This window comes from Cnephaeus nilssonii (assembly GCF_951640355.1).
Source record: "Cnephaeus nilssonii genome assembly, chromosome: 2".
Taxonomy (NCBI): domain Eukaryota; kingdom Metazoa; phylum Chordata; class Mammalia; order Chiroptera; family Vespertilionidae; genus Cnephaeus; species Cnephaeus nilssonii.
The window spans coordinates 78377536-78404238 of record NC_137073.1 but is presented as its reverse complement, the minus strand read 5'-3'; the positions used below and the strand labels follow the sequence as shown (position 1 = coordinate 78404238).

Below are 26703 nucleotides of genomic sequence, written 5' to 3'. Positions count from 1 at the left end.
TTTTTTTTTTTAATATATCTTTATTGATTTCAAAGAGGAAGGGAAAGGGAGAGAAAACAGAAACATCCATGATGAGAGAGAACAATTGATTGGCTGCCCCCTGCATGTCCCACACAGGATCGAGCCCGCAACCTGGGAATTGAACGTGGCTTCCTGTTTCATAGATCAGCGCTCAAGCACTGAGCCACACTGTCTGGGCTTTCTTAACATTTTAACAAATGACCAAGCTAGTAGCCACTAGCCACATGCAGCTAATTAAATTAAATTAAAATTCAGTTCCTTAGTCACACTAGTCACGTTTCCAGCATTTGTTAGTTACATGTGGCTAGTAACTATATTGAACAGCCCATATACAAAACATTTCTATCATAGAAAGTTCCATTGGTTAACACTTTTGATATGTTAATATTTCTCTGTTATAAATGTTGAAATAGCATTAATAATTAAAACTAGGAAAGATAAAAACATTTTTATATAGTGTGTCATATTTAGAGTTTCATTATTCAGCAATTGTATTTGCTTAATTTTTTTATACTTTTTTATTTTGAAATTTTCCAGTCTGTAGACAAATTAAAATAATAGAATAGCCCTAACAGGTTTGGCTCAGTGGATAGAGCGTCGGCCTGCAGACTGAAAGGTCCCAGGTTCGATTCCAGTCAAGGGCATGTACCTTAGTTTTGGGCACATCCCCAGTAGGAGGTGTGGAGGAGGCAGCTGATCAATGATTCTCTCTCATCGATGTTTCTAACTCTCTATCCTTCTCCCTTCCTCTCTGTAAAAAATCAAGTCTATTAAATAAATAAATAAAAGAATAGTACAATGAGTATCTGTATACCTTTAACTGTTGCTTACCAGTTTTTCACATTTTGCTACATTTGCTTAATCTCTGTGTATTTACAGACTTATTTTAGCTGAATAATTGGAAAGTAATTGCAAACATCATGACACTTAATACTTAAGCATCCATAATAACATTACTCTGTTACAAGCATAATAGCCTCCCACCTAAGAAAATTAACATACTATCCTTATTTTTATTTCCCCAGTTGTCTCAAAAATGTATTTATAGTCATTTTTCCCACGCTCATCCAAGATCCAATCAGAGTTTACACAAAGCATTTGAATGTTATTTCTTAGTTGGATTTGTTTTAAATAATCTTGTAGCATATTATTTTTAGGCCTGCAGTGATGTTGAAAAGAGCTAAATATGGTTAGTCCTTTTTTGGTGTCAGAAATACCATTAGTACTATTTTATAAATCTCATGTTTTTTTTATTTCACATCTTTTCTTTTTTAGACACGCTCTTTACTCAGGGAATATAGTACATCAATAGCTACAAGAGGTGTGATACATTCCAATAAAGCCCGAGGATTTGCTCATTGCCAAGGAGGAGGATCAAGTTTTCGGCCATTGCACAAACCCCAATGGTTTTTAATAAATAAAAAGGTAAAAAAAAAAAAGGAATTGTACACTTTCCATAGGTGAACTTTATGGCGTGTGAATTACATGTCAATAAAGTTTTTGTTTGCGTTTTTTTTGGTGGAGTTGATTCTCACCAGAGGATATTTTTTCCATTGCTTTTCGGAGTGGGAAGGATGGAGTGGGGGGACATCAGTGTGAGAGAAACATCAACTGGTTGCCTCCTGCATGCGCCCCGATGCAAGGCAGGGAGTGAACCTGCAACCCAAAGTATATGCCGTTAACTGGAAATTGAACCCGCTACCTTTTGGTGCATGGGCTGACACTCAAACAACTGAGCCACACTGGCAAGGGCAAGTTGGGTTTTTTGTTGTTGTTAAAAAAGAAAAATGATATTTCATTCTTAGTAAGAAATAGTTGCTAAGACCCACAATTTTCTTTCAGAACATAAAAGAACAGTTTTCTTGAGTGCTTAGTCATTTTTTTTTAGGGAAAAATCACTCAATTTGAAAGCCCGTACCTATTTTGTAAGTTGGCTTATTGGAATCAAAGTATAATTATATTTTAGTGTTAATTGAAAATAAATCCTGGCTTTGCCTCTACCACCTAGATAAATTATTTCACCTAATAACTAATAAGTATGTATACTTAGTTTACCCAGCTATAAAAGAAGAGAATTGAATTAAAGGTCAAAAAACATGTGGCCCACAAGTTGAATGTAACATAGATATTTTCAATGAATCGCCCATCTTTAAAAATTAGTATAATTAAAATTTGGATATGGATTTCTGGCTTCAAAATTTCTAGAATCTCCTGGGGGGAAAGAAAGGAAAAGTAAGGCAACACTGGCCCATTTTTTAAAAATACATTTTTATTGATTTTTTTAGAGAGAGAGGAAGGGAGAGGGATAGATAAGTAGAAACATCAATGAGAGAGAAACATTGATTACATGTGCCATGACCAGGAATTGAACCAGGGACCTCATGAATCATGGGTCTTAACCATTGAGCCACACCAACCTTTTAAAATATATTTTTATTGATTTGAGACGGGTGGAGAGAGAAAGAAACATCAATGATGAAAGAGAATCATTCACTGGTTGCCCCCTGCACGCCCCACACTGGGGATCGAGCCCGCAATGTGGGCATGTGCCCTGACTGGGGATTGAACCCAGGACCTCCTGGTTCATGGGTTGATGCTCAATCACTGAGCCACACTGGCCCATATTTTTATATGGCAACAATCTGCTGAAATCGAATAGAATCTGTCCCTTGAAAATGCGAGTGGTAGGTACCACTGTCCCCAGCTAGTCCACTGCTTTGATTTATATTACCTGCCTGGATCCTCTAGCATCTGAATCTGTGACCCCTGGACTAGGTCATCTCTAAGATGTCTTCCAGTTCTAAAATCATATGGCTAAATATGAGCCTATAATTCATAATCTAAGAAATTTCAATAAATTTCTTTGAAGAACTTTGACTTTTAAGCAATTTATAATCCCTTATTGACTTGCTTTGCTTTTATAGCACATATTAATTTTGCATTATAGTTACATATGAATTATCTTTCCAAGACTGTAAGGTCCTTTGAAAGCAAGATTGTGCTGCTTTCTTTATCAGCCTAATATTGCACCTGTGTTACCTAAAGGAAATAAGTTCTGCCCTGGCAGGGTAGCTCAGTTGATTAGAGCGTGGTCCCATACACCAAAAGTCATGGGTTCAATTCCCAGTCAGGTCACATGTAGGGGGCAACCAATTAATGTTTCTCTCTCAAATCAATGTTTCTCTTTCTCCCTCCTTTCTCTAAAATCAACCACAAACATCTCCTTGGGTGAGGATTAAAAAAATAAAAATGAAACAATGTCCTCGCATAATTTGTGATGTATGTATGCTGACAAACTATTTATATATATATACACGTGTGTGTGTATATATATGTATATATACATATATATATATACACACACACACACACACACACACATATAATTTTTTGGTATAGCAAAGGTGGAGATTTATTGAAGAACAAGTACAGACTTCCACATGGGGAGGGGGAAAGGATCCCCTTAATATATTTTTATTGAGAGGTAGGGAGAGGAAGAAAGAGATAAAAACATCAATGATGAGAGAGAATCATCGATCAGCTGCTTCCTCCACACCCCACACTGGGGATTGAGCTGGCAACCTGGGCATGTGAATCAAACTGTGACCTCCTGGTTTATAGGTTGACGCCCAGCCACTGAGCCAGGCTGGCCAGGTCATAAACAATTCTTTTGATTTTTAAGTGTATTTTTCATTCTACCTAAAGTATTTTTTTAAATCACTATTGCTTTCTTTTAAATGTATGTTTATTGATTTCAGAAAGGAAGGGAGAGGGAGAGAGAGATAGAAACATCAATGATGAGAAAGAATCATTGATGAGCTGCCTACTGGGGATCAAGCTTGCAACCCAAGCATGTGCCCTGACAGAATCTAACCTTGACCTCCTGGTTCATAGGTTGGCACTCAACCACTGAACCATACTTGTCGGGCATAAAAAATTTTTATTGCTCTTATGTCAAATGTGAAATTGTGTTGGTAAAATCCTGTACTAGATAATGCTAGAATCATTTTAAACAACTCATTAGATAAACTGTTAAAAGTATATTTATAGTATATAAGCCTACATACTTTTGTAATATAATAAACTTAGTGTGTCTAGGAATACTATTTTTTTTTCCTTTCACCTTTTTTTTTTTCCATACAGTATCGGGAAAATTGCCTGGCAGCAAAAGCACTTTTTTCTGACTTCTGCTTACCAGCTTTATGCCTCCAAACTCAGCTGTTACCATATCTTGCTTTGCTAACCATTCCAATGAGAAATCAAGGTAATAACATGGGTTTTTATTTTCCCCAAGAAGTAGTGTTTTATAACATTATTGTTTTTGTAGGTCAACTCATCCTATCTAATAAAGAGGGAATATGCAATTTGACTGTCACACTGCCACAAAGATGGCGGCGCCCATAGCCACAAGATGGTGGTGCCCAGTCCCCTCAGCCCCGCCAGAGTCCCCCAGTCCTTTCATCCCAGCTGGGGGTGGGGGGAGGAGTGGCAGGCGCATGGTGTGGCCAGACCTACCCTAAGCCCCCCAGCCACCCAAGGCCAGCCCGAGGCGCAGGCAAGCTTCAGATGGTAGCTTCCCAGATGCCCAGGGCCACCCAAGGCTCAGGTAACCAGGGCCAGCCGAGGCTTGTGCTGCCGGCAGTGGCAGCAGCAGGGGTGTGATGGGGGTATCGCCTTCCCCTGATCGCTGGGTTACCTCCCGCCTCTGAGGGCTCCCGGACTTTAAGAGGGGCAGGCCAGGCTGAGGGACCCCCCCTCTAGTGCATGAATTTTCATGCACTGGGCCTCTAGTCCTGTATAATAAAAGGCTAATATGCAAATCAACCAAATGGCAGAACTTCTGGTTGCTATGATGTGCACTGACCACCAGGGGGCAGGCACTCCAACCAGTAGGTTAACTTGTTGTTGGGGTCCGGCTGATCGGGACTGGGTGGAAACAGGCCAGACACACCTTGGAGCCCTCCCTCATTCGCTCCCCAGCCAGCCAACCTCCTGCGGTCCCTCCCTGGCCAGTCGGCCCCAATTGGAACTGGGCGAGATGGGCCAGACACGCCCTGGAGCCCTCCTGTGGTCCCTCCCCAGCCCCAATCATGCACCGGTGGGGTCCCTCGGCCTGGCCTGCGCCCTCTCACAATCCAGGAGGACCCCTAGGAGGATGTTAGAGAGCCGGTTTCTGCCCAGTCCCCTCAGGCCAGTCCAAGGGACCCCACTGGTGCACAAATTCATGTACCAGGCCTCTAGTTGCTATATAATACTGAGACTAAGTTTTTCCCCTTTATTTATTTTTTAATTTATTATTTTAAAATCTTTATTGTTGAGAGTATTATAGATTTTCCCCCTACTTTCCCCCCATTGCCCTCCTCCACTCAGATCCCACCCCACTCCAGGCCTTTACCACCCTATTGTCTGTGTCCAAGGGTTATACATATATGCATACTAGAAGCCCGGTGCACGAAATTCGTGCACGGCGGGGGGTTGTCCCTCAGCCCAGCCTGTACCCTCTCCAATCTGGGACTCCTGGAGGGATGTCTGACTGCCCATTTAGGCCCGATCCCAGGACATCCCTCGCACAATCCAGGACTGCTGGCTCCCAACTGCTTACCTGCCTGCCTTCCTAATTGCCCCTAACTGCTTCTGCCTGACAGCCTGATCACCCCCTAACCACTCCACTGCCAGCCTGGTTGATGCTTAACTGCTCCCCTGCCAGCCTGTTTGCCCCCAACTTCCCTCCTCTGCCAGCCTGGTCACCCCTAACTGCCCTCTCCTGCAGGGTTGATCACCTCCAACTGCCCTCCCTTGCAAACCTGGTCCCTCTCAACTGCCCTCCCTTGCAGGCCTGGTCCCTCACAACTGCCCTCCCTTGCAGGCCGGGTGCCTCCCAACTGTTCTCTCCTGCTGGCCATCTTGTGTCCACATGGGGGCAGGATCTTTGACCACATGGAGGCAGCTATATTGTGTGTTGCAGTGATGATCAATCTGTATATTACTCTTTTATTAGATAGAATAGAGGCCTGGTACAGGGGTGGGGGCCAGCTGGTTTGCCCTGAAGGGTGTCCCGGATCAGGGTGGGGTTCCCTTGGGGCGTGGGGGGGCCTGAGCGAGGGGCCTGTGGTGGTTTGCAGGCCAGCCACGCACCCTGGCGACCCAAGAGGAGGCCCTGGTATCTGGAATTTATTTTCCTTCTACAATTGAAACTTTGTAGCCTGGAGTGGAGCCAAGCCTGCTGTTCCCTCCGGGTCGGCAGCTATTTCTGTGGCAGTTAATTCACCTTCTACAATTGAAACTTTGTTGCCTTAAGCAGGTGGGCCCGGCCAGGGTGTGCGGAAAGCTTTGCTTCCCTTGTTGCCGCCGGCAACCCTGGCCTGCTCTCTCAAGCTCCATTCTGCTGCCATTTGTTTGAATTTGTTTACCTTCTATAATTGAAACTTTGTAGCTTGAGTGGAGGCTTAGGCCTGCAACGGCTGGCAGAAAGCTTGGCTTCCTCTGTTACCTAGGAAACCTTGCTCTCTGTGGCTGTAGCCATCTTGGATTGGGGTTAATTTGCATACTCGCTCTGATTGGCTGGTGGGCATGGCTTATGTAGCAGAGTGATGGTTAATTTGCATATCACCATTTTATTAGAGAGGATAAGTTCTTTATTTAATCTCTACCCATTCTCTCACCCTCGCCTTCCCTCTGAGACTTTTTTAAAAAATTTTTTATTGAATTTATTGGGGGTGACATTGGTTAATTAAATTATATAGGTTTCAGTTGTACAATTCTATAATACATCATCTGTATATTGTATTGTGTGTTCACCACCCCAAGTCAAGTCTCTTTCCATCACCATTCATCCCCACTATGCCTTTGTCTACCTTCCCCCTCCCTTTGCTTATTTAACATGGTTTCCTTTTGTTCTTTGAACATATTTGTAATGGCTCTTTGAAGTCTTTTTCTATTAAATTTAATTCTGGGCCCTCTCAGTTTCTATTGCTTATCCTTTTTCCTGTACATACTTTGTTTGCATAGTCTCAATGTTTTAGGTAATACATTGTAGCAAGTTCTGGATACTGGTTTCCTTCATCTTCTGGGCTTGTTTTTGTTGTTGTTGCTTATTTATTTGTTTACCAACTTGGCTAAACTATTTTAATGAAATCTTCTCAAAGAGCTCAGCCTTGGGCATGCCCACAGTCTCCTTGTGATGACAGTGGTTTTAGCAGGGCTCACTTTGATTTTATTTCTCCTTGCTTTATTTCTTGTTTAAACTGTCTGCCTTGTTTGACATCAAACCAACCTATTACCCTCTACTAATTACTAGCTGATTGGTTTATCAGTTTCAACAGTTCCAGGGACATAAATTATTCCAGTCTGATAGAATTAAATTGGGCAGGTATAGACTTTGAGGCATGGTATCTCCTGGTTTGTTCTGACCCCAGGAGGGCTCTTCTTAGTCTCTTTCTCCGGTTCTTTCAGATGAAGTAGCTGGCTTATGTTTAAATTGTTGCTCTTGATTAAGAGGAGGCATTTATTTTAAGACGTCCCTTAAGCTTGAGCTTCCCCACACAAATAAAGTCAGTTCCTTTGGGTAGAGCTTCGGAGCTCTCCCTTCATATGGAATGCTGTTTCCCCCTGGGCAAATTCCTGACCACTATTCTGGTGGGTGTTCACCTGGAGGTAGTCTCTGATTGGCTTGGCGTGGCTTAGTTTACCCAGGTAAGGACCCTCTGTTCTACGAATGGGCTGGGGCAAGGGCTATTGCAGTTTGAGGAGGAGGGAGTATTCACCAGCTTGCCACTGGAGTAGAGTTCCCATCCTGTGGATGGGGGCTGACCACACTCACCAGGAGAGAGCCCTATGTTCTTGGCTGCACCCAGCAGGAGTGAAGTCTCCCTAAAGCTGAGGAAGAAAGGAAACAGGTCTTAGTTCAAATGCTGCAGACTCTTGTTAGATTTTCTTTTTTGTTTTGTTTTGTTGGCCACGCCAGAACCGCATAATTAGAGTGTTGGTGCTTTTTTTTTTTTTTAATTTCAGAGAAGAAGGGAGAGGGAGAGAGATATAGAAACATCAATGATGAGAGAGAATCATTGATCAGTTGCCTCCTGCACACCCCACACTGGGGATTGAACCTGCCACCCGGGCATGTGCCCTGACCAGGAATCGAGTTGTGGCTTCCTGGTTCATAGGTTGATGCTCAACCACTGAGCTATGCCGGCCAGGCAGATTTTCTTGAGCAAATGTTTCCTCATAACAAAATTTACCATCTTAAATCATTTTTAAGTATACAGTTCAGTAGTGTTAAGCATATTCACCTTATTGGGCAGCCAATCTCCAGAATTTGTCATGTTGCAAAATTGAAACTATACACATTAAACACTAACTTACCCCACCCTGCCAATACCACTTATCTTCTCTCTATGAATTTAACTATTCTAGATACCTCACATAAGTGAAATCTTACAATTTTTTGTGATTGGTTTATTTCATTTAGCAAGGTTTATTAATGTATAACATAAATCAGAATTTTCTTTTTAAGGCTGAATAATATTGTATGAACTAGTATATTCCACATTATGTTTATCCATTCATCTGGACACAAGTTGCTTCTGCCCTTTGTGCTGCTATATAAACAAAGGTATACAAATAACTTGTAAAAAATTCTACTTTTAGTTCTTTTGATGTATATACCCAGAAGTGGAATTGTGAGATCATATAGTAATGCTATTTTTAATTTTTTGAGGAACTGTCTTACCATTTTTCACATCAGCTACACCATTTTATACTCCCAACAGCAGTGCAAAAGGATTCCAATTTCTCTACATTCTTGCCAAACCTTTTTGTGTTCTTTTTTTTAAATAATAGTCACCTTACAGAGTATAAAATGGTATCTAGTGGTTTTGATTTACATTTTTCTAAGGATTAATGACTTTGAGCATCTTTTCCTGTGTTTATTGGCCACTTATATATCTTTGGAGAAATGTCTATTTAAAACTTTTTTTAAATCTCTGTTTCAGCTCAGATTTCTTTTATCCAAGATATTGGAAGGCTTCCTCTGAATCGACACTTTGGAAGGTAAGCTGATGATTTTAATTTTCAAAGAACTGTTACTGAAATGTCCACTGAATATGTTATTTTTCCAGTATACAATCACTAAATGTTATCTGTAAAATCCAAGAAATACATTTTGGGCCCAGTGATTAAAGACCATGACTGCATTGTAGACCCATCATTTCATTACATATAAAAGTGTATTTTCACCAGCTTAGAATGGAATATCAGACTAAATAGAATCATAGGATCACAAAGGCAGAGAATTTTTAAAATCATCTAGTTGAACAAATTTTGCATATCTGGAAACACCTTTTCAGCTTTCCTATCAAGAGATTTTCTTGCCTATGTTTGAAGCCTGCAATGACCAAACACTATCTTTTATTTACTTATCATAGAAAATCCAGACAATTGATAAAATACAGATACTATAGAGCGATAAACCTATATCTATACCGTTCATTTTATTGCAAAATTGTTTCTGTGCTAATATCAGTGATTAACACAATATTTTTAGTTCATTTCTTCTTAGCTTATTTGTAAGGTCAGATTATACACTCAGGCATTTATTTATTTATTCATTTTAATCCTCACCTGAGGATATGTTTTATTGATTTTAGAGAGACAGGAAGGGAGAGGGATAGAGAGAGAGAGAGACAGAGAGAAACAGAGGGAGAGAGAGAAACATCGATCTGTTGCCTCCCATACAACCCCGACTGTGGATCAAACTCTTAACATTTTGGTGTACGGGAAGACACTCCAACCAACTGAGCCACCAAGCCAGGGCTGCACGCAGGCATTTAAAAAGAATTAAAAAGAGTTCATCACTGTTATTGGTTCAAGTACTTTATCTGACTTTGTCAATGCTACCTATTACAATTACTAGTACTGTTATCTTTCATTTATGATGACCACATTTAACATTATCTTTGATTCATATTGATAATGTTAAATATTAATATTTAGCTTCATATTTTAATAGCTGCATAATTTCCTATAATTTACCTGCACCTTTTTTTCTACATTTAGCTTCCTACTTTTATCACAGCCTTTCTTATAGCTAAATCATCATGCACATCAAATACTATTTATAGAGGATGAAATGAAATAGCTGAATCACCGAATATACATCTTTCTGAGTCCTTTGCTCTATATTGCCAGATTGCTTTCAAGAACATGTTGACAATTTTATGTCCTTTTACAGTGTATTAGCATGTTCTTTTCTCCTAACTCTTGCCACCACTGGGTCTTATTATTTTAAAAGGTCTTTGCCAGTTTAAAAGATGAGAAAAGTAGTTTGTTTTTTAAGGGAGGGACATAAAAAGAGAGAGAGATTGATTTGTTGTTCCATTTACTTATGCATTCATTGGTTGGTTCTTGTATGTGCTCTGACCAGGGATCAAAGCCGAAACATTGGCATATTGGGATGACACGCTAACCAACTGAGCTATGGGGTCAGGACTAATAGCTTATTAATTTTATCTCCATTTTTAAAATTATAAATCAGGTTGAACACTTTAGTTACCTTTGGTGCTTTTTTCTGTAAGTTGTTCCATGTTTTATGCTCATTCTCTTCTATTTATTTTTTATTAGTTTGTAATAACTTTATTAAAGAGATTATTCAACTCGTTTGTATCATAAGTTGTAATGGTTTATTCACAATTTTTCATTTACCTTGTACTTTTGTTTATATTGTTAAATAAACTAAAGGGCCTGACTAGTGAATAGGATGAAGGTAAATGAAAGCATCAGGAGATGGTTTCATAATCTTCATACTCGTGTATAATTTAAAGGAATCTCCATTGGTTATTATTAATGCCTTGCATCATCAATCTGGTAGATTAAAAATGGAAGCCCTGACTGACAGGGAGCATGGACTGATAGACCCAGAAAGTGGAGATGAAGCCCAGTTCATCCGAGGACAGCCTTCAGAGGAAGCTGTGGAAGAATCTACTCAAACCCGGGAACCTGAAACCTGCTCTCTGCCTTTGAGTCAGAGTAGTGGGAATGAACTGCCTGCCAGCCAGCCTCAGCCCTACTCTGCCCAGGGAGACATGGAAGAGGAAGACATGATAATAGAAGACTATGAGAGCGATGGAACATAGAAACAGCCCACCAATCACATTGCTACGACAGATTCACATTAGTTTTACTCAGTGATACTTGAACAGAGATATAATGTACATTTCAAGTGAATTACAGTGTAAGTCTTCACTCTTGTAGTATTTCAGCACAAGAAACTGACTCTTCTCTCTTCTTGAAGTAAATAGAAATATATCTTTTTTTCTCTAGTATTTATTTAATCTTGTGAGTGGTATTGGGAGAAGAGGCCAGTGTGTATGAAGTGTATTTGAATATTATGCCAAGTATCTCAAAATGTGAAGGAATAATTCAGAATACAAAAGTTTATGGGGTTGTAAATATGAATTATAAAACCGCTTAGTATGCAATTATGAGTGTAAATAAACTTTGTGCCTTAATTACAGTTTCTCTGAGGGCTCTTAACTTCTTGGATACCTTTTTAATATGTTGTACAATGGAATATTTTAGATACTTTTTGGAAAGTTGCATAATTTATATCAAAATTAAAGTGTTTAATTTCTTTCTGTTTCTCCTATCTTAATATTTCCTAACGTGTACTGTCTGCGGTGTATTATTGGGCATAGTATATGAAACTCCTTCATCCAGAGTCAAACTTTTTTTTAAAATAGGGAAGACAATGGCTGCCTTGCGCTGAGAACTCGGAGGGGTTAGTCACACCCTTCACTGCCAGCCTGGGTCCTTACCTTTGCTTTGAGGTGCGGGCGGGGGCGGGGGAGTTGGACGGGGAAGGCACCGACCGGCTAGGGCTCCTAGCGGGAGCCCCAGCGAGGCCGGGCGGGGCAAGGCTGGGCTCGGCCCCGCCCCGAGAGCCGGATCCCGGTTTCAGTGCTGCGGGCTGGGAGCGCGCTCTTCCGGCGGCCGCGCAGGTGAGGAGGGGGCGGGGGTGCGCGCCCGGGACGCGGGAGGGCGGGGCCGGCGCCTCCCGGCAGGTGCGCGGAGGGAGTGGGGGTCCTGCACCCCTCAGAGCTTCCTGGGCTCGCGGCTCTCGGCTCCCGCCACCGCCTGAACCTGCGGCCGAGCCCGGACGCCGGCGCGGTAAGAGGGCAGCGGGACGCGGGCTCCGGGGGGCCCGTCCGGCCCGGGCTCTTTCGGGGACACAGGTGCGCGGCTGGGCGCTGCCCGCGTCGCCGCCGCCCTTCCGGGCGCGGGGAGCCTACTGACGGGGAGTCGGGCATGGCAGAGCCCGCTTAGTTCCGGTCACTTTGGGGTGGAATCTCCCAAGGCGGAGAGTGGATTTTCACTCGGAGGCGCGAAGACGGGGCACACGCGCGGGTGGGCAGAGCCGGGGCCGGAACGCGGTGGGTGGGGCCCGACATCCAATGGAGAGGTTGGGCGGCCCGTGGCACGCACTCGTGGGTGAATTGAAACCCTCAGGGCCTTTCCCAGCCCCCGGGAGCCCAGACCATCCTAAATCTGCCCCTTGCGCGGGCCCAGCAAAACTTGAAGGCCCGCCGGAGCCGTGGTTTGCTTGTCAAGGTAGCCAAGCTCGGTTCCTGGACACTTTGCCGGGGGACTGTTTCTCCTCCCGCTGCCGTGGCTTTCCCAGAGCTGAGTCCCCAGGGCATGCGGGCAGGGCCGGGCTGGAAGTGAACAAAAGACCCACCCACCCCGCCGCAGCGCACTGGGTCTGGTGGGCTCTCACCCTGGACCCAGACCGTGAAGACGTGCTCAGAGACAGCTGAGCATTCCCTTCTGACATAAAGTATTTTGCCATTACACAGTCCTTCCGATTTATTCTTCTTTTGCTTTTTATTTAAACATTGATAAGGTGGTCTAATTCAAATAAGCCACCTTTCACTGGTGAAGATACATCCATTACTTGTTTGTTTACAGCGAGTTAAATTAAGCAATGGGAGTATCCTTTAAATGCGTATACAGTATAGATATTGAGGGATATTCTGTAAACCTTGCTAAAATGATTGTGCTTTTGCTTCTACTCTTAGGAAAATATACTTCAAAACTGAAGTAGTACTTTGCATTTCTAGAATTTAAACTTAGGTAAAGATAAAAAATAAAGAGGCAACAAGTAATTTTTATCACTTCTAGAGTTCCTGCTTTGCATTGGGCACCATGCTAGGACCCTCATAGTTAATTCTTTAAAACTGGAGTGTCCCATTAGAAGACCCCCAACTTAGACTTCTTTATCTCCACCCACTTCTTGGGTGATTCCATCTAGTCTGTGGCAGTACATGCCCTTCTGTACATAGACTGCATACTTGACATCTCCAGCTGGATTTCAAACTCTCCGAGGCTGCTTCTCCCCAAGGCTAAAATGGAGGGATGAAGAAATGTTGCTTCAAAGTAAGGTATTGCCAGAGGGAATAAGGTAGGGGGTATAGATGAAACAAGATTGGTCATAAATTGCTAATCATTGAAGATGGTTGATGGGTACATTAGAGTTCATCATACTATTCTTTCCATTTTTATTATGTTTGAAAATTTATATTTTAAAAGTTTAATTAAATAACTTAATTTCCTGTATCTAGAATTTGACCTCTTCTTGCTATCTCTGTTGCTACCACCATGGCCTGCTGGATTATTTCAGGGGCCTCCTAGCTAGTCTCCGTTTTCACCCTTGTCTCACTGGCCTCCATGCCTTCATAGTTCAACATGCCAGGCACTCTAACAAGACATTTGCACTAGCTGCTCCATCTACCTGGAATGCTTTCCCTGGAATACCTGCCTAGCTTCCTCCTTTATCTCCGCTTCATTTCTATATTCAGATATCTTGTTCCCTATGAAGACTTTCCTGGTCATCCTATTTAAAATTGTAACACCCTGCCCATAGTGCACACCTTATCCCCTTCCTTAACTACTTCCTTTGTCTACTATCATCTGTCACACTGAAAGGCAAAGGTTTCAGTTGGCTTCCTTCACTGAAACACTTTCAGCATGATACTCCTATACATAGCAGGTGTTCAGTAAATATTGTTGAATGATCAATCTCCATTTTACAAAGTAAAATAAAGCAAGCCTTAGGAATTTCTAAATTGTTCGATATTATAAGGTGGGATTAGCCTTTTAAGTTTTGATGCCACACACACACACAAATAAATTTTAAAAAGTAAAAACAAAAAATAAATTTTGATGCTACCTCCATAGTGCCAAGTACAATGTCATGTGCCCAGTGAGTCTCCAAGTAAATATACATGTAAGCAATTTGAGGGAGAAATTCATGTGTTATAAACCTAGTTACATTAGTAAATGCTTTCATTCTTTTTGTATTTGTGTCCATGAAGGAAATTAATAGGTTTAGTAAAAGTACTTTTTCTGTGCTTTATTTTTTGGGTGGATTGAATACCCTTTAAGGTAGCTTCTGAGTCTCTCCATGGCGATAGCACTGGCATTTAGATAATTGTTCTTAAAAGAGTGATATACATGGTCATTGCTGCTGCTCTGTGTTGTGCTTTTGGGGAATCTATACTTTTGGTGATATTTTTTCTCTGAGAAATCAGTTTTTAAAATCTAGTATCGAGTATTAATATTTCAGAGTGGCAGAAGCAATGCCCCTAAACTGACTTTCCTGACTTAAGAAAGGGGCTCTTCGTTCCCTGTGTTGAACAGACTGCTTCTCGGGGCCATTCATTCTAAAGCAGATTTGAGTTAATGAAAATGAAGAGTATATACTGACTTACCAATTTTTTGTTCGCTCAAACTCTTAAATATTTAGATTTAGGTGTTTGAGGAAAGGACTCTACTTGGAAAGTGGTAACATCCTGTCTTGTTAAAATTTAGTCCTATTTTTGTTTATTTAGATTTTGTTGTTTACAGAGCTCATACATAAGTTAGACTTATAAATGTTTTAATTCAGCGCTAAGATTTAAGTTTTTGATTGCCCTTAAAATTGTATAGAATGATGACTATGTCCCTGGCTAACATAGTTGTTATATATGCTTAAAATATACATATTTATGTTATTTTATATATCATATAATAGACATGATCCTATTGGTTCCCTAAATGTGATCATTTGCTATTAAGTAAATAAAATCAGCATTGAAATAATAAAAATAAAAATAAACTAAGCATAAGTGATATCTAATCTTGGCCACAGGTGTAGAAATCACAAATGTCTTCAAAGGATGGGAGAGCCAGGAATCGAGACAGGCACTACAATGAGGTCCCGAGGGACTTGGCCCATGAAGATGGCACCATAAGAACCCTTCAGACTCTTCGTGACAGTGAGCTGGCTGTGAGCGCCGATCCTTTGCCTCCACCCCCTCTCCCATTACAGCCACCGTTTGGGCCTGACTTCTACTCAAGTGACACAGAGGAACCGGCCGTAGCACCAGACCTCAAACCCGTAAGGCGCTTCGTCCCCGCGTCCTGGAAGAACTTCTTCAGGGGGAAGAAGAAGGACCCAGAATGGGATAAGCCGGTGTCAGACATCAGATACATCTCAGACGGAGTGGAGTGTTCGCCTCCAGCCTCTCCAGGGAGACCAAACCACCACTCACCCCCCGACTCCTACAAAGATCCTTACGGAGGGTCCGAAGGAACCTGTAATTCCCGGAAAGAGGCTGAAGCGATGCTTCCCCAGGATCCCTATGGATCTCTGGGCCGACACACACAAACGGCGCTCACGTACAGTGAGAAGGTGGAGGCCTACAACCTGAGGTACTCCTACATGAAGTCGTGGCCTGGCCTGCTGAGGATCCTCGGTGTGGTGGAGCTGCTGCTGGGGGCGGGCGTCTTCGCCTGTGTCACAGCTTACATTCACAAGGACAGTGAGTGGTACAACATGTTTGGCTATTCCCCGCCCACGGCCATGGGAGGCTACGGTGGCCTGGGCAGTGCCTATGGAGGCTATTACTACAGTGGCCCCAAAACTCCTTTTATACTCGTGGTTGCTGGATTAGCTTGGATCACCACCATTATTATTCTGGTTCTTGGCATGTCCATGTATTACCGGACCATTCTTCTGGACTCTAACTGGTGGCCCCTAACTGAATTTGGAATTAACATTGCCTTGTTCATTTTGTATATGGCTGCAGCCATAGTCTATGTGAATGATATCAACCGAGGTGGACTCTGCTACTATCCAGTATTTAATACACCAATGAATGCTATGTTCTGTCGGGTAGAAGGAGGGCAGACAGCGGCGATGGTCTTCCTGTTTGTCACCATGATTGTTTATCTCATCAGTGCTTTGGTTTGCCTAAAGTTATGGCGGCATGAGGCAGCTCGGAGACATAGGGAATACATGGAACAACAGGAGGTAAGGAATTTCACAATCATTTTTTTTCCCCTGTTATTTACTCCCTTGTTAAATATGTATAGTTCTCAAAACAAGGATTTTATAGAAGCCTTTTTTTTTTTTTTTTTAAATGATCTGACATTCAGAAGCTCCGTATCTGACATGGTAGGACTGGAATAGCCCGCCCTGCAGTGTCACTGTTGTGTGCCATTGCAAGTAGATACCAGATGTGTAACATGATACAGAGTTTGTTGGCTGCATTATTTTGTCTCTCTGATGCTTAAGGGAAAACATAGCTACTGAATTCCTGCAAAGAAGAAGAACAACATGCTCAGGAAATAAAATGTCTCATTATGAAAGTGAGAGATCACTCTTGATTCTTCAGTATGGTAAGACAATTAAAAAACTATAATTTTTCATTTAGAGGCGCAAAGTGCTCATTTAAGTCTGTTATCATGAGTCCCAGTTCCTTCCAGTGAGTTTAAAGTCAAGTAAGAATATGGTGAACCATGTATGATTTTTTTAAGTATCAAAAGCTAAGTTGTGCCCTAACCGGTTTGGTTCAGTGGATAGAGCATTGGCCTGCGGACTGAAAGGTCCCAGGTTCGATTCCAGTCAGGGGCATGTGCCCTGGTTGTGGGCACATCCCCAGTAGGAGGTGTGCAGGAGGCAGCTGATCGATGTTTCTCTCTCATCGATGTTTCTGACTCTGTCCCTCTCCCTTCCTCTCTGTAAAAAATCAATAAAATATATTTAAGAAAAAGAAAGCTAAGTTGTAATAAACATACTCTCAAAACTTACCCAGGCGTTTTGATGTTTCATCCTTCTTTTAGGGAGATGAGTGTTCCAAAATTAGAGTGGGATCCATGCACTTTATTTCATTTCTAGGATTTAACTAGTTAAATACACAAAAGAGAAGGAGGAGGAGGAGAATTAATAATACCTAGAGAATAAGATTGTATCAAAGCCGTACTTAAAATAATTTTATTTGAACATTTGTACGGTAGCAAAAATGTTAAGAGTATGTTGTACTAGCTTCATTATACCCTGAAATAAGCTAATGTTTTGCTTTCATCTTTTTTGTTTTGTTTTGGTCTTCTAAGGAGTAGTGTGTAGTAGAATTTCCTATAACACTGAAAATGTGGTATTACTTTAACTTTTTTCTTTATTTCAAGTTAACTATATTTGCATCTTTTCCCGCTTTTCTAAAGATCTCCTAGATACTATATAATTGCACATAGTGTACAGGGATGGGCAAAAGTAGGTTTACAGTTGTAATACAAATAAATAATACAATAATTCATAAATAATAATAAAAGAATAAACTGTTTCAAGTACTCACAACTGTACACTTACTTTTGCCCACTCCTGTATATTGTGCAAAACTATAGATAAAATGAAATCCTGTCCTTATTTACTGGATGAACTATTTGTTTACTCATTGACTTATATAGTTTGTTTTTATTCTTTTGCATGAATCTTATGCATAACAACTACAAAAAACTTGACTAAGTTTATATCAAGAACTTTCTTCTTTAGTTTTAATTGGTAAAATTTTTATTTGGGAAAAATATAACCAGTACCTTATGTAATATGGAGAACCTCAGCATGTTTCAATGTGATCCACTCTTTTGTCACAAAATATATTAATCTTACTAGAACTTGACCTAGATTTAAGTTTTTTTCTAAAAGCTTATTTGGGCATTGTTAAGCATATTTCTTAAATTTACATCTGTGTATACCAAGTAAAGAACTTGTATACAAAGTAAAGAATTTCAATCAGTTTGAAATCTAGTTAGTGAAACATACATCCTCATAATTTTAGGTAAATTTAATAACAACGGAGTTCTTAATATCATTTCAAAATTCTACATTCATAGCATCTGTAATTATCAACATAATTCTTTCATTTTCTGATAAAAACTTGTTCCTATCAGACTTTTCGTAATGGCTGATGGGACTTGAATCACCTCTGATGTTGCTATAACTTCCTAAAAGGTAGAAGATGTAATGGCCTGTGGCTTTTTTCTGTTAACTTTATAATGTATCTGTCTCAAACCCTTTAATTGTGCAAGGTAATGGGAGGCAAGAATAAAGAAAATCTCTAGGTGATTCAAAGGAACTTACCTAAGAATCTCTACCATCTCCATATTTCCAACTCTGCTCTTTGTTGCTGATTGACAAGGAATTACCATTACTCCATCTCCTCTGGTTCTCCACTGGCCCATCAACAAGTGGCCAAAAGTAGGAGGAGCATCGGAAAAGGAGAGAATCAGCCTCTATAAAATTGAGATTGGGTTATAAATGCAAATGGATGAAAATATTTGCAAAGTAACTTCACATGCCTTTCAAAACTCATGTTAACTCTTTTTGTTCCAGATAAGTGAGCCATCATTTCCATCGAAAAGAAAAATGGTAAGAAAAAAGTTCACATTATATTTTATCTCTATAGATTTGTTAAATACTTTTCTCTCTTGTCTATAAATCTACAGAGTAGATCCTCTTTCTGTGAAGGTGTATCTATTACATTGAGTTCATAAGAGGACATCCAGGTTTTTTCTACTACGTAAAGGACCAAGTTAGATAAGGCTATTAATAGCTTCTTTTACTTTTGTTAGATGAATAATTATGCAAGTGAACTATTGTTTCTTGTATGTTTAAGTTTTAATCTTTTAAAATAAAGGTAATTCTCCCAAGCTTTCTGCAGTCTTTTTAAAGTTCTTTCAGATGCCAAATTTTGTTGAATCAGGAAAGAAATTTCTATTCCACCATTTACTAACTGTGTGGTGGTAAGCAAGTATTGAACCTTCTAAAGCTTTAGTTTCTTCATCTGTAAAATTGGAATAATAGTAACTTCTACCTTGCGTGATTGCTGAGATGATTAAATGAGATGCTATTATTATAACAACTATTTACATATATGTAATAATTTAATATAATTTATTTTATTTTTTAAAATACATTTTTATTGATTTCAGAGAGGAAGGGAGAGGGAAAGAAAGATAGAAACATCAATGATGAGAAAGAACCATTGATTGGCTGCCTCCCGCAAGTCCCCCACTGGGGGTCAGGCTCACAACCTGGGCATGTGCCCTTGACCAGAATCGAACCTGGGACCCATCAGTCCATAGGCTGATGCTCTATCCTCTGAGCCAAACCAGCTAGGGCAATAATTTAATATATTTTAATCATGATTTTACCTCATTGAAAAGTTCTATTTTAAGATATTGGGTATTATTTCTAAGCAACAAACTGAGGATCCAATTCATCGATTTGTTTCTTTCTTTGAAAAAGGAGTATATTCACTTGGTCCAAAATTCAAAAGAAGCTCTAACACAAAGTCTTCTCTCCTGTATCTGGCTTTCCAGTTCTCCCGCTTGGAGACAGCCAGTGTTATTAGTGTCTTGTGTTTCCTTTCAGAAACGTGTTCTGTATATATTGGCTCTCCTCCCCCTTTTACACAAATGGTCGCATACCATCTACACTGTTATGTTCCTCACTTTTTCCACTTAACAATACATTTATTTTTAAAAACATTTTTTATTGATTGATTTTTAAAGAGAGAGAATAAGTGAGAGAGAGAGAAGCATTGGATTTGTTTTCCACTTAGTTATGTATTTATTGGTTGCTTCTTGTATATGCCCTGACTGGGGATCAAACCTGCAACGTTGGCATATCGGGATGATGCTCTAACCAACTGAGCTACCCGGCCAGGACAAACAATACATTTCTAAGATGTTTCCTTATTAGTACATAAAGAACTTCTCCATTCTCTTTTTACAGTGCAGTGTGGTGCAGAGGAAATAAACTTTGGGATCAGGCAGATCTGAATTGGAATACAAGATCAGCTACTTCATAGCTCTGTGACCCTGGGGGAATTGCTTACCATCTCTGAACTCCAGTTTTCTGTCACTTGTTTGGAACTATCTACTAGGCTATTCCTTCTTTGGTATTTTATTTTTTTTCTTAGAGATTTCTAAATTATTACTAATGATTTTTAGAGACAGAAGAAGGGAGATGGAGAGAGAAAAACATCCATGTGAGAGTGAAACATTCATTAGCTGCCTCCTGCACAGCACTCCCCCTACCGGGGCTTGAGCCCGCAGCCAGGGCATGTGCTCTGAGCAGAAATTGAATGGGCACCCTTTGGGTGCGTGGAAGGATCCCCAGCCAACTGAGCCACACCAGCCAGGGCCATTTTTGGTATTTAACAGCCACAATTTATAAAGAGCAAATAAGATCATTTAAAAAAATAATATATAGCCCTGGCCGGTTTGGCTCAGTGGATAGAGCGTCGGCCTGTGGACTCAGGGGTCCCAGGTTCGATTCCGGTCAGGGGCATGTACCTTGGTTGCGGGCACATCCCCAGTGGGGGGGTGTGCAGGAGGCAGCTGATCGATGTTTCTCTCTCATCGATGTTTCTAACTCTCTCTCCCTCTCCCTTCCTCTCTGTAAAAAATCAACAAAATATATTAAAAAATAATAATAAATAATATATAGACATACAGTAAGATCAAATAGAGACAGAAACAAATTCTAATAAATCCCTAAGTACTAAGCAGATTTCTTTCCAAGCTAGAAAAGCCAAAATCTAATCTGGGCATCGAAAGTAATGGTGTGGGTTTGGGATCGGGGGCCTATGCATCATTACATTATACTCTCAGAGGGAGAGAAAATTGGGAATTGGGCAGATGGACACTGAAACACTTACCTAGCTCGCCCTATTTCTAACCTAACAGAATATTCATTCAGCCCCCTTTATTTCTTTTTTTCATTCAGCCCATTTTTAATTTGAGAGGCTTAGTGATTCTATCCAAAGCATTATTTATCCTGTTGCTTAATTACCTTCTCTTGCCTCACAGTAAAGCTTTTCTGAAATTTGCTGACCAAACTAGTTTTTGTCAGAAGCAAAGGAAGGCCCTATGTGGGGCTTGTGTTTGTAATCAGAACGCTGCTTGAGCGTGGGCTGGCCCGGGGCTGGAGCCAGGGCATCCTTCCGGTGAAAGCTTAAAGTGGTTTTGATTCTTCGTCTCAGGTCCAGTTCCAGACCTTTTTCCCCAACAGGGTTCTCTGAACTGATGCTCAGTGAGGTTCACACTAAAAGAGTGGAAGAAAACGTTACGAGCATAAAAACAAAAACACATTGAAGCAGATGAAATACTAGTCTTTATGGAAGTGTTCTGGCTTCTTAAAACTCCTTCTTTATAGTAAAAGGTAAATCTTGGAAATAGGGAAGGACGAGTAAGGAAAATGAGTGTCGTTCCTGCTTGGAAACACTTCACCCAGGAAAACCAAACCTCCCATGGACTGTCCTGCCCGATGTGAGGGCCTGCTCAGAGGTGGTCTGGCTCCCTTTCGCCTAGCACCTGGGCTGCAGACTTCTCCTTTTCATAACCCTCCCCTGGTTAGCAGCCTCGGAGTCTGATCCTCTAATCTGGCTGCGCGGTTTGGTGAGTTAGGAGCTAGTGGCTTTTAGAATGAGCTAATGTTAGACCAAACCTCAAAGGCAGCCGTAGAGATAGGAAATCAAGAAACAAAGGATTTTAAAAGCTTCCTGGCATGGCTCTAAAATCTCATTTTATATTTGTTTTCAGTGAAGTAAGGGCCCTCCCAAGCTACTCTCAGTTTAGTTTAATTTAACAAGCATGAGCCAGGGGTCCATGGGCCAGAGGAGGGGAGCTGACCTCTCTGAGGGGGAATCAGTGTGCCCAGCTCAAGTTCATTCCTCCAGCAGGATGGCATTGCCCGCCCCGCCCTGCTCAAACTCCTTTCTGGCATGCTCCCAGAACTTCAGGGAACTTAGCCATGGAACAATATACAGTTAAGTAGACCAGTTTCCTTGTATTACTCATTTGAAGTATCAGGGAGCCAAAAAGTTCTGGGTTTTAATTGTGGCCTTTGCACGTCACAGCTGTGGGACCTTGGAAAATGTACTAAACCTCTCTGAACAGGGCTCCTTTACGTGTAAAATGGAAACCCCTTTCCTGGCGTCCACGAACCTTACCAACTTGTGTGGTGTTCTGGGCACTGCTTAGTGGAGTCCTGAACACTCTTCTGAGCCCCAAAGCTGCATATCCGTCTTAGCCGGCCTGGTCTAGGGCAGGTTCGCCTGGCCTTCCAATCCCACTGCCCTTCTTTCGGCTATTTTAGCTCGTAAGGCTTGTCCCCTGTACTTCCTCCCTGGGCCACTTCATCTTATGTTCTTTTCCTGTCTTTTGAAAGTACCATTTTTTTACTAAAAAGGCCTCTAGCGCTCTCCAGGGTAGAAACCAGAGTGACTTAAACCACCGCGTCCAGGATCCTTACAGCCTCTTCAGGGAATCGCAGGTTAGGGACACGTGGGCAAGTTAAAGGCATCCACCACCTCCCCTCTGTATTCTTTGCTTTCCTTTCAGATAATGAAAACAATGCAACATGCATCCCTCTCTGACCTACTCAGTGGCTACTTGTAATTCATTCATCTCAGGTTCTGGTGTCATTCTTATTCCACTTAACTAGACTTGTTCCATTTTTGGTCCCTGAATTTCTCACTCTGGACTACATTTTTTATTCTTTTACCATTAGTTAGGGGTAAAAATCCTAAATAAATAAAGTACTAAGACACCCACACCCACCATTGGGGTGGAGGGTGTTGTACCTAGTATGTGCTCTCCCATATCTCCCTGTGTCCCTTTAGCTGTTACAGAAACAGAACAACTTTGTGACTATAAAACATGTCATTCTAAAGTGACACGTTAATTGTTCCTGCTTTTATTCTTCTTGCCCCTCCATTTTCATCTATGAATAAAATTCTGCTGTTTTTTGCTCCTTCTGTCTCTGTTTATAAACAAATCTTCTTTTTCTCCCTAAACGATAGTGTGAAATGGCCATCGGCGGTGACAGACAGAGAGACCAAGAAGTTCATTTCAAAGAATTGAGACCAACAAATATGAAACCTGAAATACTGAGTGGACATATCCCCTCAGGCCACATTCCTAAACCTATCATGTTGCCTGACTATGTGGCGTGAGTATCAATATAAATCCTCCTTCGGGCTAGAAATTGAGAGTTTCCATTTGGGCTTTTCATTTTTCTTTTTGTCTCCAAGTTAATCCTCTCTGCTTACAATCATTTCTGTTTGAGCAGTTGTTTGTTACCTGTGAGGTAGCATATTGAGTTGGAGGTACACAGTATGGTCAGTGAGGAATAAGCTAAACTGATTTCGCATTCAGCTTGTTTTAGTGAACAAGTTATAACTCTGGTTAATTCCTCCCTCTACCCCCCCAGAAAATACCCTGTGATTCGGACAGATGATGAACGAGAGCGCTATAAGGCTGTGTTCCAAGACCAGTTTTCAGAGTACAAGGAGCTCTCTGCAGAAGTCCAGGCCGTCTTGAGGAAGTTCGATGAGCTGGACGCAGTGATGAGCAGACTGCCGCATCATTCGGGAAACCAACAGGTCAGTGTCTGCGGCTGCCTGGGAACACTGAGTGACGAGAGGATAAATCTGACCTTTTTTGAAATACAGAGAAGTCATAACCACATGCGTCTGCTGTGTGTGTCTAGGGAAGTAAGTCACTTGAGGTCGTCAAGGTGACTAGTCAAGGTTACAATTCAAATTATATAATTTAATGTCTTCAGCCTTAAATTATTAAACAGGGATTTTCTTATTTAAGTAAAGTATAAATTGCACATTTTTATATAAAACTTAGAGTAAAGCTAGAAGGAACATTATATTAGCTGTTTTCAAAAGTTGAATAATGTCAGCCTCTTAATCACAATATGTGATAACATGAAAATGAACTTTCCAACGAGGCTGAAAATGATGCTTAATAATAGCGAGTGTGATCATTATGTGCCAAGCACTTTATAGGGATCATTTCATAAAAGTGAAGCTTCTCACAACCCTATGAAGTACTTATGGTTATTATTTCCATTTTGCCATAAGAAAACTGAGTCTTCGGGCGGGTAATGAGCTTGCTCAAGGTCACACCGCTGGCAGACAGTGCCCCTGGGACTCGCTTCTGGTTTCCTGCGGGCGGGGTCTTTCCCTCTGTTCACCCCTCAGCCCCAGTGCCTGGCCCATAGTAATCCTCACACGTCCGGTGAATTGCATTTTTGTGTATGAATACAGTGATTGCAGTCTTAGGTAAAAATTGTTTTCTGTTCTCATTCCCAGTGTACTTTGAGACACATTCTTGAGATAGGTTGTGAGTAAATGCAAGTGTTTTAATTCAAGTATACAATATACTATTTCTAGGAACATGAGAGAATTTCAAGAATCCATGAAGAATTTAAGAAAAAAAAGAAGGTTAGTGAAATTATTTTCTTCAAAGTATATTCTTATCCAGGTACAGTGGAGACAACTGGCAGATTTTAGATTCTTTTAGCTTTAAAAGTAGTTCTTTTAAAAAAAAAATTCTTCTTTTATTGATTTTTTTTTTTTTTTTTAGAGCGAGAGGAAGGGAAAAAGAGAGAGAAACATCAATGGGTTGCCTCCTGTACCCATCCCAACTGGGGATTAAACTTGCAACCAGGGTATGTGCCCTGACTGGGCAATTGAACTGTCAGCCTTTTTTTTTTTTTTTTTTTTTTTAAATTAATATATTTTATTGATTTTTCACAGAGAGGAAGGGAGAGGGATAGAGAGTTAGAAACATCGATGAGAGAGAAACATCAATCAGCTGCCTCCTGCACACCCCCCACTGGGGATGTGCCCGCAACCAAGGTACATGCCCTTGACCGGAATCAAACCTGGGACCTTTCAGTCTGCAGGCCGACACTCTATCCACTGAGCCAAACCGGTTTCGGCTGAACTGTCAGCCTTTTGGTGCACAGGACAATGCTCAACCAACTGAGCCACACTAGCCAGGGCTTTTTTTCTGTGTTTCTTAAGATTCTACTTGTTAGGGGACCAGGGGTGCCTGCTGGACACCTTTTCTCCTCCCTCATCTTTGTTCTGTTCTGATGGCATTCTGCCTTGTCCTGATTTAGCCACCCAGGGAAAGGAGCACTGATACACCACTTGTCACCCACATTTCCTTCCGATGGTTACGTTACTTGTTTCTAACTCCATCCTTCACTTGTTTGCACAAATCAGTAGAGGCCAAAGAGAGCTTTTATTAAACATTTCTATAGTTATTATTTACTTTGCATGTATTTTAAACTACTAAAGTTATAGGTAGCTCAGCTCTTTGAATTTCTCAACTTTGCTTAGAACCTAAAACTATTCTAAAAAATACAGTTTATTAGAAACCTGTGGAGAGCTTAGCTGGTTTTCTTACTAAGCAGATTTTGAAATCTGCTGCAGGAAAATCTCTTAAGAAGGGAGATTTTTCTGGGCGATAATGTATGTTTCTGAGTTCTTTGCTGAGGTAGCACAGGCTGACATAACAACTGTGTTTCTTTTCCAGGATCCTACGTTTCTGGAAAAAAAAGAGCGCTGTGACTATCTAAAGAATAAACTTTCTCACATAAAGCAGAGAATTCAAGAATATGATAAAGTAATGAATTGGGATGTACAAGGTTATTCTTAAACCTTATTTGAAACCACCTTTTTAATATCAAACTTAATATTTATTTACTGCCTTTTTTTTAATGTTAGTCTCCGTGATATTCGAGAAGCAAGTGCTTCCTGAATCAGCTTTCGGTTGGTTTAGCCAGTCTGCAATGTTAGAACAGTATGGTTTCACATCAGACATTTCAGAAAAACCTCAACTTTACTAAGAATGGAAGACATACTGAATTCATCCGTGTACAGTTTATGTTTATCTTTGTTGAAATTAAAAGTGATTTAGAGCTCACATCCTGGGGTGTGAGAGAAGACGAGTATCAGTTCTGGAGCTGAGAAAGTCTTGATTCTGGTGCTGTAGAGGATCAAGTTCTCCTTTTTCACTCAGGCCGGCTCCTACGATTTTCTAGGACAAATTTTCATCCTAGCCAAACGTGTCATTTTTTTCCTGAAGAGGGTTTGAATTCAAGATCAACATTTTCAAGTCTGATGATCTTGGGCAAGTTGTGCAATCTCTCTATGCCTATTTCCCCACCTGTAAAATGGGGCTAAAATAGTACCCACCTCATAGGGTTGTTATGAGGATTAAATGTGTAGAACAGAGCCTGACACATTCTAAGCACTACATTAGTGTGGAATCTATAGAAATGCTTGTGAAAATAATAAACTACCTAGAAAAAGTCTCTGGAAAGGTCCTTAATGAGCAAGCCCTGCCAGCTAATCACAAGGCCATGTGTCTCCTGACCTTCTCCGTTGCGTTGTTAATAACTCTAACCACACTGTAGCCTTAAGTAAATGCTTTCATTGTGGTTCTGTGCCCAGTGGGGTCCAACACAGCCTTCCCATCTTTTTGTTTTGTTTGTTTGTT

General features: G+C 41.0%; 2 protein-coding genes across 10 annotated transcripts in view; both read left to right on the top strand.

Moving 5' to 3' along the window:
• RAD17 (RAD17 checkpoint clamp loader component) overlaps window positions 1–11614 on the top strand; it is a 28183-nt gene extending 16569 nt beyond the window's left edge. For 5 of the 7 annotated variants that reach the window (XM_079785483.1, XM_079785478.1, XM_079785480.1 and 2 more), the window contains 4 exons: window positions 1297–1446; window positions 4165–4285; window positions 9012–9069; window positions 10886–11613. In XM_079785483.1, the coding sequence (XP_079641609.1) occupies window positions 1297–1446; window positions 4165–4285; window positions 9012–9069; window positions 10886–11150 (594 nt within the window). In that variant the 3' untranslated portion in view covers window positions 11151–11613. Of the gene's footprint in view, window positions 1–1296; window positions 1447–4164; window positions 4286–9011; window positions 9070–10885 lie in introns of all 7 variants that reach the window. The other 2 variants (XM_079785479.1, XM_079785482.1) reach the window with 2 other exon arrangements.
• A 326-nt stretch (window positions 11615–11940) lies between these two features.
• MARVELD2 (MARVEL domain containing 2) lies at window positions 11941–26688 on the top strand. 3 transcript variants are annotated; one of them, XM_079795000.1, is made up of 7 exons: window positions 11941–12014; window positions 15203–16366; window positions 18725–18760; window positions 23202–23350; window positions 23612–23783; window positions 24585–24635; window positions 25738–26688. In XM_079795000.1, the coding sequence occupies exons 2-7, from the start codon at window positions 15218–15220 to the stop codon at window positions 25858–25860; spliced, it is 1680 nt and encodes a 559-aa protein (XP_079651126.1). In that variant the 5' UTR covers window positions 11941–12014; window positions 15203–15217; the 3' UTR covers window positions 25861–26688. The 3 variants fall into 3 exon arrangements, with proteins under 3 accessions (XP_079651126.1, XP_079651127.1, XP_079651128.1); XM_079795001.1 differs by lacking the exon at window positions 11941–12014 and adding an exon at window positions 12055–12183; XM_079795002.1 differs by lacking the exon at window positions 11941–12014 and adding an exon at window positions 13433–13454.
• Window positions 26689–26703: the final 15 nt, after the last annotated feature.